Genomic DNA, 16,413 nt, shown 5'->3' with positions numbered 1-16,413 from the left:
ACATCTTTAATACTACTTAGTAGATACACGGTGTCGGGGAACTCTTGAGTAAAAAGATAATTGCTAAAATGTAATTTCACCTTTTATATACTGCTCGATAGCCAGAAATATTTTACTTTAAAGTGTATTTTTTATTACAGATTGTCTTTAAACTGCAAGTTATTAAAACATGCTTTAAATAACTATTTCATATGCAAAGAAATTAAGTATGAAAGAAACTGAACAGTACCTTTTAAAAATTTCATCTGTGTAAATTTCTAGTAAGGGCTTTCAAGCTGTATCAGAATTTTCTGTGGGTACCAGCAAGTGGCCTCCTTAGTGGTGAATGAGGAACCAGACACACTTACAGTACGTCACATAATTACAGGTGTGATCCACCTTAAGAAGCAGCGTCTTCTACAGAGCCTAACCAAATTGGACATTGGGGAAATCTGTTTGCCTCACTATGATCTTGAGCATACAAATGTTTTAGAATAGCTGGTGCTCCCGGCATGTAGAAAATATGATTCAAATTGCCAATTGCTTCTAGAGAATTTATCTAAAAGAACATCCACTCCTTACAGACTATCATGGGAGGTCAATCCTTGCCAGAAGTGAAATTTATTGGAACTTCCACAGTGGGCAGTGCTGCTGTGGTTTCTGGCAACAAAAGAAGGGTTAGACTCCTGACCTCATTCAATTTTCGTGATTAAATGAGTGCACCGCACATTAGATTGGCAGGATTAGCAGCATAAAATCAGGCAAAAATTAGGCACTATAACATTCAGTCTCCCCTATTTAAGAATGCTTTGAGGGGAAATAATCCTATCAGGTGATATGTGAGCATCCATACATACATAGCTACTTAGGGCATTCCAAAGTGTGTGAGGCCATGGAAAGGATGCATGTTTCCAGAAGAACTATGTGATATAGGTTAAAATACCTACCTTCCTCCATTGATAGGGTATACCGCCTTGACCCGTGACAGCACTCATAATGACATTTGTAAACGCGTTTTTGAGTTTGGACATTTACCTTTCCTTACTGTAGCAGCATTTACAGATACTAATTTAAATAAACTCCCAAGGTTGTGGAAGCAGCCCATTTGGGCAGCAATTCAGTCAAGAGAGCAACTGACATTTAATAACCATTTTAGCCTGCATCTCAAGCTCTATTTCATTACATGGGAAAGGTCTGGCTTTGGGTCATTTGATTAACCCATTTGTATTCCATAGGTATTGATGTTATCAGCTGTAGTAATCACAAAAATCGAAACACCTGTCAGTATGTGCTTCTCAGAAACGTGTATCTCCACCCCACCCTGCCCCGCCCCGCCCCCCTAGCAGCAGCGGCGTTCTTGTGTTTTGTGTGGGCACCTTCCTCCAGTGCCGTCCCAGTTTTCCTCTTGGATACCTGGTGCTGTCCTGCACAGCCTCTCTTGCAGTTTAATCAAAGAAAACGATAATGACGCTAGCAGGACTCTAATTTTGAAAAGACATTAGCCATGCCACAGTCATTTCATTACTCTGCACTTCAGAGGCAGACTAAGAAAGGGAAGGATCCTAGGTAACGTTTGTTCTTCCAAAAGGAACAGCGAAACCTGCCTGCCCAAGCAGGTGTGCGGGTGAGGCATGGAGATAAGCATCAGGCTGGCCAGTACCTAAGGCTTACAATGCAAAATCTGCTGCCTAAAACTTTTCCATGACCTCCAGCGGCCCTGAAGAGCCTGTTCTGTGAGCTGCTCGGGAACCGCCTGGAGGCTCGCGCGAATGCTCTGCCACACAGGTGCGTCCACAGCTGTAGAGGCTTCTGCCTGGTCCGCGCCGGCGGTCCCACGCTCTGGGTTCCCCCCGCCCAGAGTCGCTGGCAGCCGGGCACCCCTTCACTGTCCTGCTTCAGATTGGATTGCGGGAGCTCTGGCTCGCACACGCCCAGGCTCACCTGGAAAATGCCGCTGCGCGCCCCTTCCCCCACTTCTCCCCATTTTAGCCTTTGGGCTTCATTCCAGCAGGGACCAGCAGCCGCACTCCAAAAATCACAGCCATGTTTTACTCTAAACAGGCATCATTCAACAACTCCACAAGTCTCTAGGGTGCTGGGCGCCGCCGCCAAGCCGCCTCTCCAAACTGATGTCACCTAAAGGAAGCCCACGTCCGTCACGCAGCCCAGTAAACCCTGTATCCCATCGACCAGCATGGGGCAACAGCTAAGAAGCTCATGGAAAGAAAAAGGAGTAAGATCCTTTGCCCTCGACAAATCCCCTAAGCCTCAGCTTCCCAAGTGAAAAATCCCAGACTTGCTCTCCTAAGTGTATCAAAACCCTCATTTTGGGGACCACATACGTCAATGGGATGTGCAGGGCGCGAGCCCGGGTTGGGCTGTGGGTGGCACTCTGCAAGGTGCCCAGAGGGCGGGTGTCCCCTCAGTTCTCCAGGCGGCAGACGCCGGCGGGGCCCCCAAACTGAGACAGCCAGAGCCACCTCCCCGCCGCCCGCGCCCGCCGCTACCGCCGCCTCGACGGGCTCCGGCACTCACCGTCCCGGGCGTCCTCCCCGCGACTGCAGTTGCTGCAAATGTGTTTAATCTCCTTGCCTAGTTGACAGTGGATCACAAAGGACACGTTGTTGTTGTTGTTGGGGGCGGGCTCCTTCAGGGGCTTCATCCTCAGCAAATAAAAAGCTTTCTTTTTGGGTTTCTCGGCGCTCGCGCCTGGCACCGCGCCCTCCCTGCAGCGCGGCGAGCGGAGCGCAAACCTCCCAGGTTTCGCGGCGCGCGTGGGCTCCGCCATCCAGCCCCCGGGCGCCCGGGGTCGGGCGCTGCGCCGACCCCCGCGCGCTGCCACTCGCGCCCCTCGGCCTCGCCAGCATGCCCCCGCCCCGCCTGCGCCAGCTGCTCTACATTTACGCCGCCGCGGCGGGGCGGGTCGGGGAGGGCGCCGAAAGGGTCTTGACCTCGCGGACCTCGCTGCCAGAGCCAATCCGAATCCCGAGGCCGGAGAAGCGGGTGCGAAGGGCGCTCCTCGATCCCACCTGAGACGCCCCACTCCCACCTCTCCCCGGGCCTCACGTGCACATCATCCTCTGGCCGCCCCACCCCTCCGGAAATCTCAGCACCAGCTACTGAGAACCAGCTGGATTTGCAGCTACCTTCACTCTCAAGAGCTCCAGGGCGGAACGCCAACCCCCTCCCCCTTTTCTTCACGCCTAAAGCTGCCGAATGAAAGCAAAATGTTTCGCAGGGAAAGCGCTGCGCTGGGAGCCCTCGGGTGCAAGCGCCCCTCTGGGGCCACGGGAAATTACCCTTCTCCGGTGGGTCCAACCCTTAGCCCTTGACTTTCACTGGAGCAGACAACCTGTTACAACATAATTGATATTTTCACCTCCCATAGAAATGCTCCGACCCAAAAGGAGATTTAACGCCAGGGTCATTAAAGAAAAAGAAATGCTGATTTTATCAAGACTCAGAAACAACAATTTGCGAGTTTGGGATTCTCGCCTAATTTGGCCAAATACTCTCCAGCTGTTTTAGCACAGTGATTAAGGCTTAACAAAGCAAGTGTCATCCACCAGGATTTCCAAAAGGAAAACAGTGTTTTTTCTTTTTTCTTTTTCTTTTAAATTGTTTTTAGAGATGGGCTCTCACTCTGTCGCCCAGGCTAGAGTGCTGTGGCACAATCACAATTCAATGTAGCCTCGAACTCGGGCTCAAGCGATGCTCCTGCCGGAGTTTCCTGAGTAGCTGGGATTGCAGGGTGAATAGTGTCTTTAACAAATCATGCAGAACGAATCAAGGCTTAATAACTTGTAATTATTATTCTTCGGCCATGGATTTGCCTTATTAAAATCACGCTATTTCCAATAAACCACCATTCACACAACAATCCTAAGACTCAGATATTGCCAATCCTCTATCACCTTTTAGAGAACTAAGGCTTAGAGAAGCCCCATATCACAATCACCTACCTTCTGTGCTTATTTTAAAAATAGAGATTACAGAGCCCCAAAGCCTGATATTCTGGTTTAGTAGGTCAGTGCAGGGTCCACGAATCTGTACCTTTAATGGAATCTGTACCTTTAACAAGCTCCCTAGGTGACTTTGATGCAAAGCATACATGGAGATAAAGGTGTACAGGTGTTTACAGCCAGGTGCGTCTGCCCCCAAGCCTGTGTTCTTTCCACCCTGCTCAGTCACACCCTTGTCCTCTTTTCCAGCCTACCAGAATAGTGTCAGTTAAAGAATGCACTGTCATTATCATTGTTTCTAGGAACTTCCTCAAAACTAATTTCACAATTCCCCGTGACTCCCTCTCCCATAAAAGGCTGGTCTTGCTAGTCTCTCCTTCAACTGGGCAAATTCTACACGTACAGTTGCCTCACAGGTAACAGGGTCAAGGATCAGCTGAGGATATTAGATTACTGTCTTACAATGGGCTTCTGATCACTCGAGTTCTACCCCTCTATCATCTTTGCTACTTCTCATCTGTAAAACATTCTGCCCATATCAGCATGATAAGAGACAGCTTCATCTTCATTCTTTAGTAAGGGAAGTCAGGTGTCCAGCAGCCATCGCCTCCCCTAGAGGGGGAACACAGAATGCAGGTCTCTGTAATTAGATCTCGATCCCTCTTGGTGCCCATTGAGGGCCTCGGCAACTGCCCCCCTTTCACTGGATTACCAGCCAGGCCAACCACAGGTGAATCCACTATGTCTGCTCATGTCAGAGTCACATCACTGGCTCCCTGGCTAATTATAAGCCTTATTTTAGAGATGACAAAGGACCTGTTTGTTACACTGGCTGAGTGCACCAAGGAATTTACTGCATTGTGCTCTGAGCAAACATTTGTTATTCTCTTTTTCTAATCCTTGGGCCCCTCCCCCAAACTATCACCCCTTAACTCCCTTCTAAAAAGAGGAGGTTGTGTATTTACCGGCAAATTACATCTTTCCTTAAATGTGTTTTAAATTGCATGACTTTTCTGCCTTACTCTCTGCCTCGCAGGTTAGAACAGTGGACCTGCAGAAACCCCATCTGACCTTATTAAAGGAACTAAGACTGAAGCAATCTTTTATTCCCTTGCAGAATACTAAGGGACTCTGTGTGTTTCTATCTTAATTGGCCAACTGGCATTGTGATTATATCATACAAAACACTGACACAGCTGCCAGCTTAGCCTCAAATATTAAAGGATGTGCCCTGGGCTGTAGGGGTCTTTTGTTCAAGTTAAGAGTATAAAAGGCATGAAGTTTACCTGGGAGAAGTAAACAAGGAGTTTCCTTGTTTGAGGATCCATCTTTCTTTTTCTTTTTTCTTTTATTTTTTAAAGATGGACTCTTGCTCTGTCGCCCAGGCTGGAGTGCAGTGGCGTGATCTCTGCTCACTGCAACCTCTGCCTCCCGGGTTCAAGCAATTCTCTGCCTCAGCCTCCTGAATAGCTGAAACTACAGGCACCCGCCACTATGCCCAGCTATTTTTTATTTTTATTTTTGTATTTTTAGTAGAGACAGGATTTTAACATATTGGCCAGGCTGGTCTTGAACTCTTGACCTCATGATCCACCTGCCTTGGCCTCCCAAGTGCTGGGATTACAGGCATGAACCACTGTGCCCAGCCAAGGATCCATGTTTCTAAACTGTCCTCCCTGAGTTTGCAACCTCTAAAGGTGCTATCCAATATAGTATCCACTAGCAGCATGTGGCTGTTTACATTTAAATTAATTAAAATTCAATAAAATTCAAATTCATTTCCTCAGTTGTACTAGCCACAATTCATATGCTCAATGGCTGCATGCGGCTAGTGGCTACTGCATTGGGTAGGGCCGATTAAAGAACATTTCCATCATTATTGAAAGTTGTGTGAGACCATGCTGTTCTTAGCAGATGTGGGCATTTTAGTGCCTCAGGCTGAACTCAATAATCATTAGTTGAAGTTTCAGAAGCTAAGAAGTCCCATCTCCTATTATTACAACTGAAGGTGTGTGAAGAAGGGCCTAGGATGGATTATAGCTTAGTGCAGGCAGCAGTTTGGAAGGTGGTAGCTGACTCTGACAGCTTCCAGCACCACCTCCTTGCCTCAGCAGGTGCTGATGTGCACACTGTCCCGCACTTCCTCTTGACCCTGCTCTGTACCCTGAATGCTGCCTCAATGAAGACTTCTACTGGAGTCCATTATTATTATGACCTTTTAGCATTCCATGACAAGCCACATCCTTTACAGAGTATGTATTTGCCTTAGCCCCAAAAATAAGGTTTTTGTTGTTGTTGTTGTTGTTTGTGATGGAGTCTTGCTGTCTCCCAGGCTGGAGTGCAGTGGTGTGATCTTGGCTCACCACAACCTCTGCCTACTGAGTTAAAGCAATTCTCTTGCCTCAGCCTCCCGAGTAGCTAAGATTGCAGGCATGCCCCACCACTCCCAGGTAATTTTTGTATTTTTAGTAGAGATGAGGGTTCACCATGTTGGCCAGGCAAGTCTTGAACTCCTGAACTTATGATCCACCTGCCTTGGCCTCCCAAAGTGTTGGGATTACAGGTGTGAGCCACCGCACCTGGCCAATTACGATCCTTATAAGTATGGGTCAGTTCGATTGCTGCTGTTGGTAATCATCTCTCTGCACTAATAATGGAAGAAAATGGTCATCCTACAGCATTCTTGGGGAAATAATGTGGGATTTTCTTTTACTCTTAAAAGGAGAGAAAATATTGAAGAGAAGGATAAGCCTGAGCAATTACTTATAACAGGGATTTCCAACACTAGGTCTGTGTAGCTTGCGTAGACTTTTTACCTAGATGATCTAAATGAGGCTAAGACATTCCAAAGTGTTCAAATTGATTACAATGAAATGCCTCCAATCATTGCCTGAAGTATTTGCTAGCAACAGTAAATCACTTTCCTCTCTGGGTAGAGGCTATCCCCTTCTCAAGTGCAACCACTAGTAATGTAATTAAAGCATTAATTAAAAACATCATACCAAAGTTTGGGCTAGTAGAAAATATTAATTCAGACAAAAGAACCCATTTCACAGCAAATGTTATTAGAAAATTAGCCCAAGTCCTAGAAGGAAAATAAGAATACCATAACCCTTAGTATCCATCATCTTCAAGAAAAGTAAAAAGAATAAATCAAACTCTAAAGAGTCACCTAACCAAATTAGTCCTGAAACCCTAGACTAAATGTGTCCTTATTGCCTTGTTAAAAATTAAAACCACCCCTCAAAAAGATGTTTATCCCCTTATGAGATGCTATATAAGCTGCCTTATTTACATTCTACTACTAATGTCCCTACATTTGAAACCAAAGATCAATTCCTTAAAAACTATACACTTAGTCTATCTTCTACTTTCTCTTCTCTCAAAACCAAGTCTCCTAGCACACGTGCTACCCCTAGAGTTCCCAGAACATCAGCATCAACCTAAAGGTCGCGTCCTTACCAAAAAGTAGAAACAATGCTCAAACCAGCTCAAGAAAAACCTGATCTGTGCTCCTAATTACTGAGACTTCAGTCCGAAGAGCAGAAAGAGACTCACTACACCTGTGCCAAAAAAACACCACTACTACCTTCTGAATCATAAGCCATTGTTCCAAAGTCAAGCCGTACCAAATTAAAGCTAAAAAAAAAAGCTTAATTCTTCTATATCTTTTATATTGTTTATCGCTCTTTCCTCACTCTGTTGCCACCTACTTTGTTATTAGTATAACTAGGTCTGATTCACCTCAGACCATTGTTTTTGTTGCCTATCTTATTAGACCTTGTAAAAATTTAAAAGACCAAAGACAACTAGCTTCTTCAGATAGGTATCTCCGCCCTAGCCCTCTAATCTCCACAGACAAGTAACCCTAGCTCTCACCATTGTAATCATCAACAACCAAGACACCGTTCATTTACTCCCACAGCTTAGCAACCTTGTAGTAATTAAGGCTATGTCCTTTAGACCACCCAATACCAAAATTAAACCTCTGCAAGAAGAGTTTGCATCAATCGAAAGCCCCTCCTCCATTTTAGCAAAAGAACTGCTCCCCCTGATTGCCAGTCTCACCAATGCAACCCTATCTTGATTTCTAGTACTACCTCTGCCTCCACTGACCCTAGGCCGGCCCTCAGGGACTTCTATGGTATAAAGCCCACTGTAAATAAGAAAGCTCCTATAAGTATTTTTAACATACACATTATTCCTCCTCCTCCTCCACTCCCACCCCCAATAGTTTCAGCTTTAAACCAGATACCTGTTATTCCTGTACCTGATGATAAGACTAAAATGTCCATTGTAAAAGTAAATGATCTAAAACAAATCTTTGCATTTAGACAAGATACCAAAATACAAATGCCTAGCTAAAATAGATTTACTATTCCGTCCTGAACAAAAGCGGCTGTTACCCTTGTGAGCACAGTAGGCCAGAAGCCCAAATTGCCCTTTCCACTTAGTCTCTCCGTCAACCAGGCATAAGCTGTATAATAGCGCTTTTCCAAAATCCCATAGTCTAAGACAGGCATCCCCAAACTACAGCCCCCTGAGGCCATTTATCCAGCCCCCCGCCGCACTTCAGGAAGGAGCACCTCTTTCTTTGGTGGTCAGTGAGAGGAGCACAGTATGTGGCAGCCCTCCAATGGTCTGAGGGACAGTGAACTGGCCCCCTGTGTAAAAAGTATGGGGATGCCTGGTAAGATAATAAATCATGCCAAGGTCTCTCTCCGCTGTTCCCAGAAGTTGAACACCCTGCAAGTCAGCCCTCAGAAGCCATTCAGTCTCTGCCTCCCAATGTCAAGTTTAACCCATATTTCTCAGGACAAGAAAACTTAGCATTCCTCAAAGACATAAAAAGATGCAAATAACTTAAGTTCTTCCAAAAGCTTACCCATCAGTCTCCCCTTAGCCATCCCCAAGCAGATGTATAGCAGTATTGTGGCAGGCTTTTACTAGACACTCTGCCAAGTAACTAGAGCAGAACTTGGTTACATAGTAAAGTCAGAAAGAAAAAAAGGAGAAGAAAGCGGGGGTGAGTACTGGGAATTAAAGGATAAAAGGTTGGGCAGGCTGTTAGAAGAGAAATCTTACCATATCTTAAATCCTGTGATTACGCTCAGTGTCACTTAACTGTATGACAGTCTCTTTCCTGTCCCTTATTTAGGATACACTTAACTTGCAGATCCCCTCCTTGAAACTTGTTTGGTGCCCTAAGACCTCACCACCCAAAATATGACCCCAAGAACCAGCAGATCCCAGGTAACTGACAGCTTGTTAGAATCACAGCACTTCAAGCTCTAGCCTAGAATCTGTTTTTTAACAAGACCTCCAGGTGATCTGGATGCACACTGAGGTTTCAGATGCATCCTCTAGAAATCAGCCTACCAGAGGATCACATATTTTCATTCCAAAGTAAGTCATGGATAGGACTCTTGATCTCATGGAGCTTGAAACTTAATGGGAAGGACCAGGTGCGGTGATGCAGATTTACACTTGTAATCTCAGCACTGTGGGAAGCTGAGGCAGGTGGATCACCTGAGGTCAGGAGTTTGAGACCAGCCTGGCCAACATGGTGAAACTCCAGCTCTACTAAAAATTAAAAAAAAATTAGCCAGGCGTGGTGATGTGCACCTGTAATCCCAGCTACTCAGGAGGCTGAGGCAGGAAAATTGCTTGAACATGGGAGGCAGAGGTTGCAGTGAATCAAGATCTCAGCATTGCACTACAGCCTGGGAAACAAGAGCAAAACTCCATCTCAAGTAAAAAAAAAATTAAAGGGAAAGAGAGTGCACTCAATACAAGGACATATAAGAATAACAGAGGACACCCAGCTGAAAACATGTGTGCAAATTTGTAACCAGGAGTTGCCACAGAGATCTATGCATTTATTATCAGGGGTGTGGGGTGGGCCATTTGTAAAGGGAGTTCTCCAGTGATTATTGTGGAAGAGATGGCGTGTATGCAGAAGGCATCCCCTGGGAAAGTTGATCTGAAGCAGTAGGGGGCAGAGGGTGGTGGTGGCAGTGTAGGGAGAATGCAAGCTCGCAGACCAGGAGTTCATGGAGTGGGGAGGTCAAAGATGGGCAGTCACTGTCCTGGCAGGACCTGTTACATTCAGTCAATTGAGTTTCTGAGAAGACCTCACCATGAGGCAGATGTGAGGGCAACAGCAGACCTTGAAATTTCCCAACCTTGAATGTGAGAAGCCGTGTGTGATCTGTGAACTGAGGCTTTGTTCTGCTTTCTGCTTGCCTCTGCTCCTCCTTATTTTTAATGCACAGCTGTCATGAGGTTTTAAAGAAACAATCAAAATTAAGGGCAGAAATTTAGAAATGCTCACAAAAGTGCTTTAACTCTTATGGAAAAAGACAGTAGAAATACAAAATATTAAGGTCAACACAGGGCAAAGCAATGGAAGAATACTCAGAAATTACTACAGGTATTTAATGTAAGAAAATATTTTTATAAAAATCTTCTTTTCCTTCCTCAGTATTTTTTCTTTGATTTGAAGTCAAGCTATTCATTCCATTTCTGCCCTGCTTCTGTGTCTCCTTTCTAGTCCCTATCTGCCCTGCAGTGAGTTGAATGGTGTCCTCCTCTCCCAGAGATATGTCTCTGTCAAATCCCTGGGACATGTGAGTGTGACCTTATTTGGAAAAAGTGTCTTCGCAATTATAATTTAAAGTTAAAGATCTTGAGATGAGGAGATCCTAGATTATCTACATGGGTTCTAAATCCAACAGCAAGTGCTTTTTATAAAAGGCACACAGAGGAGAGACACACAGACAGAGGAGGAGAAGACAGTGTGAAGATGGACTTAGAGACAGGAGTGACACCATTGCCACAGGAATGCCAATAGTCACCAGAAACTAGAGGAAGGCAAAGACGGATCTTGGCCCACCTTCTGAATTTCTGGTCTTGAGACAGAATAAATATCTGTTGTTTTGAGCCACTAACTTCGTGATAATTTGTTACACCATCCCTAGGAAACAATACACTCCCTAAACGTTAACAATATGTGATATTCTTATTACAAGGATAACATCTCATTTTTCCAGGTTTGCTCTAAATGTGCAGTATGTTAAAACCAGAACTGCAAGTTCATCTACAAAGTGCAGATTAAAAACAACGTTAAAAGTTACTTCCAAATGATTCATAGACACAGAATGGTGCACCACTGCTGCTGGGTGCATGTGTACGCGCGCATGCATATGTGTGAGTTGTTGTTGTTTTTGAGTATTTTTTGGTTTGAGTTTGTTTTTTGCAGATGCTAAACTGGAATTATGGAAGGGAATGGAAAAGGAGACTGTGATTAAGAAGAGATGTAGCTTCCAGACTATCTCATATTTGATATAATACATTTATATTCCGAGCAAGGAGATGTGATCAGAGCTTGCTGGGAAAGGCTAGTGAAAATTCTTTAGGAAGTTTAGGGATATGTAAGTGGAGGTCATATTCGGGGCCTGAGCACTGGCCCAGGTGTATGAATTGTTTGTGGCTGTCATCTGTTCTAATAGATTGAATATTCTTTCTGACTCTTGCACATCTAGTTATTATTTTGAATGTCACCCCTGATTGACAAACTTTTATTGCCTGGCAAGTGAGGCTTTTCCACCACAGTGTTTTTCTGCCAAATGTGTTTTGAAGCTGAAAGTAAAAGTTCCTTTGGCTTTAGCTTTTCCTTTATTATATCTGGATCTAATCTGGCAGACTTTTGGTATAACGTCCAGGGAAAGGTTAGTGGACAGGGGTTTTAGAGAAACGATTTCATGCCTCTGTTTTTAGAGCATGCATTCTTAACAATCTGGTTGAAACATCTAAATGTGTGAGCAGTTTTTTTTTTTTTTTTTTGTTGGGGGGGTTTGTTTTTTATTTTTTATTTGTTTATTTTAGCTGGGGGTTGTTGCCCTAAAACTTTGAATAGAAAGCAATTTTACTTCTGGGCTTGTGATAATTATGCTTACTAAGAGGATTCCTTTGTGAAAATTATTCCGTGAACACTTAGCAGATAGCAACATGATGAGAAGGGAGATTGGAATCATTTTAGATAAAACAGGTGGAGAAAGAGGTGACTGAGGGAGAACTATCCAAAGTATGATTCCTGTAGTTTTTTGATTGCAGCATTATGTCGGAAGACTGCTTTCTCTTCTGCATAACCATTGATGAGAAGAGGGCTGGGGTAGTCTAGCTCTTAAGTTAAAACAAAAAAAAGTGGGTGGGGGGGATCTTCTCTAAAACAGGCCATGTTTTCAGAATGAATATCATTGTTGTGGCCATTACAGAAAAAAGATCTGGTCTGGTGAAGATTTTTCTGCAAGGTCTTGTAACATGGAGCATCTTTAAAGCCTGTATTGCTAATATCCAAGGAAGACTCTCATTCTAAGTTAAAAAATTTAGGATCAGATATTGCTGCTCATGTCTGGGGAAAAAATAGGGGACAGATTAGGTAGAGGATGAAAATTATCAGAGACTAGTGAGACTTCTAGTTGTTCCAAAGTATTCAGTTTCTTTACATTTTGCTTCGAACTATAAATCCCATTCTAAATGAGATTTATAGACTGATAAACATAGCCTTATGTTTTCTTTTTTAAATCATTCTTTTTTGGAGGCAGATTTAGACACTTCTAGATATTTGTCTTATAGAAATAAGAGCTCCAGAACATAAAGGTATTATTAAGTATGATTATAAAATAAAGCAGCTGGAAGTTTAGCAATAAAGGAATGACTGCATAAATTATGGTATATTTATAGCATGATGTCACTAAAAAGAATGAGTTAGACCTAAACAATTTGACCTGCAAGGATTTCCACCATTTATTGTTAAATGAGAAAACTGAAGTTCACAGAACTGACCATGATATGATCTCATTTTTGTGAAACAAATGTTCTAGACATTACAAGTGTCCTCCAAATGTTTCTGCCCTGCTGTCTTCAGGTACATGGTAGGATTACAGTTGGCACAGCCAGAACCCTTTGTGAGTGTGGCCATCCAAACTATTAATGATAGCTGAAGTTCAAGACAGCAGCTACTGATTTCCTTTGAGTTCTGAAGTGAGGCACTGATGAGTCCAGACTACCTAATGACACACAACTGTCCTGTAGTGTGAGACACACACTTGTGTTGTGTCATGCTGCTGAAATTTGGAAGTTCTTTTTACGCAACACAATCTAGCCTATCAAGACTAATAAAACAATGAGAAGGTGTGTGTGTGTGTGTGTGTGTGTGTGTATCATATATCACCTTATTTGTGTATATATCACCTTATTTAATATAAAGTGTGTATGTATCACCTTATTTAACCATCACACCAACATCATAAGATGGAAGTAGGATTTTCAATTTACACTTTATAAAACAGAAGTTCAGTGAGGTTAAATGAATTTCTCAGGTCACATAATCAGCATTTGGCCAAGTAGAACTCTGAGCCAAAATGGGCTTTACAGCAAAGCGTACCTTTCTGTCTCCAAACATTCCACTGACATTCAGAAAGCGGATAGGTAGTTTTCTTCAGAGGACCCTCAGCACTATTTTAGGACAGAGCATATGGCATCATAAAACACAACCAGGAAAGGTTATCAGACTACAAGCACAGGACACAGAAACCTTCGCTGCCATGCAGAGCATCGCTGCTGGTGGTAAAGAGAACAGGGATAAAAATAGGATGCATAGGTTCTTATCTATCATCTGTATTGGCAGATCCCCGCTCTTTTAATCTTTAAAACAGACTGCAGTTGTGTACTGGCTGATGTGACCCTTTTAGGGCTGGGATTTGTATATACACTGTGTTGAGCCCCTCAGGGCTGCTTCAAAAAAGCTCACCATCAGCTAATGATAATTGGCCTTTAGAATAGAATCCCAACTGTCTGTACTGAGCAGGTGCAGGAACAAGGCAATAGGATAATGTAATATTGACAAGAAATGGAGAGTGGAGTGGCCCTTTTGCCAAGTGTGAGAACTTTAGTTACACATGCAACATAATTTCTGGGGGTGGGGTAGGGCAGGGATTTGTAGGTAGCCAGCTCTAGGTGTCACTGGTGTACTAAAGTGTGACACGCAGTTTTCTTCCATGGAAAATACGATGTCTAATTCACTAAGGAAAACAATGGAATATGCTCTAAGACTTGTGAAGTGAATGATCAAAGGAACATCTCTGCTTTAACAAGCCAGGTTGTATCTTGATCCCAACACTCCTGTGATCCCTGAGTTTCCAAAACAATTTTTCACAGTACAGAAGCCATGCTGAAGAGGAACAATATTTATATTTATACACTATATTTCAATAGAGCTATTCCTCTGTGATACATATTATATCTAAGCAAATTAATATTAACAGCTTGTAGCCATTTTACATGTAAAAGCATTGTCGTCTGCAAGAATCGCAGGGTAAATCAAAAAGCTAAGAGGAGTGTAAACAGAGCTCATATTAGATTGTGTTGTTGGAACTTAAGGGTAGGAGAGCAATACATTTCATGTATGTTGTATAGATGTACATGGATATATAGAGCTATATACCATATGTAAAGAGAGAGTATATGTATATACTCTATATACTCCATACTCCACAGAGATATATTCTAAGTTCAAGATCAGCCTAGGCAACAATGAGACCCTGTCTAAAAAGAGAGAGAGAGAGAGAGAGATTTTAAAAATCCATTCAGGTTCGCAGCAATGAGTTTGCAGGGAAAGACCACCACTAGGGGAGAAGAAGGTGAAGGATGTATCATTTAGTGAGCATCTGGTGTATCTGATAAATTGCTGGGCTTTTTATTAATAAAAAATGTAAAGATATTCATTTGTAAAATATATTTAATAAAAATATATTAATATATATTACAAGCAAATGTTGCATAGTATTGTATATTTTACATAGATTTTATACTTTTAACTGTGAATTTTATCGCTTAATGCTTACAATGGTTACAAGATTTGAGGTGTTTCCCTCATATGGGAAAAATCTGGAGAAAGGAAGTTGCACAAAGCTATATTGCACAGACGTGGCAAAACCCAGATCTGAAATGAATGCAGGTCAGACGTAGCCACTCTCCACCATGTCATGCTACTGTCCAGAACTCTGCACATAAGGGAGAGGCAAGAGGAGGGAGAGCATTAGGACAAATAGCTAATGCATGTGGAGCTTAAAACCTAGATAAGGGGTTGATGGGTGCAGCAAACCACCATGGCCCATGTGTACCTCTGTAACAAACCCGCATGTTCCGCACATGTATCTCAGAACTTAAAGTAAAATTTTAAAAAGCTACATAAAAAAAGAGGCTATATCGACAAAGGACTAATATTCAAAATCCACAAAGAACTCAAATAACTCAACAGTAACAACAACAACAACAAACAAACAACCCCATTAAAAATTGGGCAAAAACCACAAACAGATATTTTGCAAAATAAAACATACAAAGGGCCAAAAAACATGTGAAAAATGCTCAACATCACTAATCAGAGAAATGCTAACTAAAATCACAATGAGATACCATCTCACATCAGTCTCAATGGCTACTATTAATATTAAAAAGTCAAAAAATGAACAGATGTTGGTGATGCTGCAGAGAAAAGGGAGTACTCATACACTGTTGATGGGAATGTAAATTAATACAACCTCTATGGAAAACAGATGGAGATGTCTTAAATAACTAAAAATAGATCTACCATTCAATCCAGCAATACCACTACTGGGTATATACACAAAGGAAAATAAATCATTGTATTAAAAAGATACCTGCATCCCTATGTTTATTACAGCATTATTCACAATAGCAAAGCTATGGAATCAACCTAAATGTTCATCATCAACAGACAACTAGATAAAGAAAATGTGGTATATGTACACACACAAAGGAATACTACTGAGTCATAAAAAAAGAATGAAATCATGTCTTTTGCAGCAACCTGGATGGAACTGCAGGCCACTATCTAAAGTGAAATAACTCAGAGACAGAAAGTCAAATACCACATGTTCTCACTTATAAACAGGAGCACAACAGTGGTGCAGGGACATAGAAAGTGGGAAAATAGACACTGGAGACTCAGAAGGGTGGGAGGATGTGGGAATGAGAAATGAGAAGTTATTTATTGGGTACAATTACTGTTAGGGTGATGGCTACATTCAAAGTCCAGGCTTCACCTGTCCATAATATGCCCATGTAATAAAAAATGACACTTGTAATTCCTAAATTTGTTTAAATTTTTTTAAAGAAGCTACAATGAAGGCAAAAATATCTTTTTTTTTTCTTTTTTTTAATTGCATTTTAGGTTTGGGGGTACATGTGATGAACATGCAAGATTGTTGCATAGGTACACACTTGGCAGTGTGGTTTGCTGCCTTCCGTCCCCTCACCTGTATCTGTCATTTCTCCCCATGCTATCTCTTCCCACCTCCCCACCCCCCCGCCCCTCCCCCATTTCCCCCCAACGGACCCCAGTGTGTAGTGCTCCCCTCCCTGTGTCCATGTGTTCTCATTGTTC

General features: G+C 42.8%; 1 protein-coding gene across 12 annotated transcripts in view; it reads right to left on the bottom strand.

Annotated features, from left to right (window-relative positions):
* Window positions 1–16,413, bottom strand: part of PHACTR1 (phosphatase and actin regulator 1) — a 600,452-nt gene that overhangs the window by 289,400 nt on the left and 294,639 nt on the right. Inside the window, exon 1 of one of the 12 annotated variants that reach the window (XM_074398442.1) lies at window positions 2,515–16,242. The exons of the other annotated variants lie outside the window; for them this stretch is intronic. Coding sequence (XP_074254543.1) covers window positions 2,515–2,767 — 253 coding nt within the window. The 5' untranslated portion in view covers window positions 2,768–16,242. Of the gene's footprint in view, window positions 1–2,514; window positions 16,243–16,413 lie in introns of those variants that run through there. 12 annotated transcript variants of the gene reach the window in all.

Source organism: Saimiri boliviensis, chromosome 4, assembly GCF_048565385.1.
Source record: "Saimiri boliviensis isolate mSaiBol1 chromosome 4, mSaiBol1.pri, whole genome shotgun sequence".
Taxonomy (NCBI): Eukaryota; Metazoa; Chordata; class Mammalia; order Primates; family Cebidae; genus Saimiri; species Saimiri boliviensis.
The sequence above is the reverse complement of the archived record's forward strand: the minus strand, read 5'-3'. Positions and strand labels throughout refer to the sequence as shown.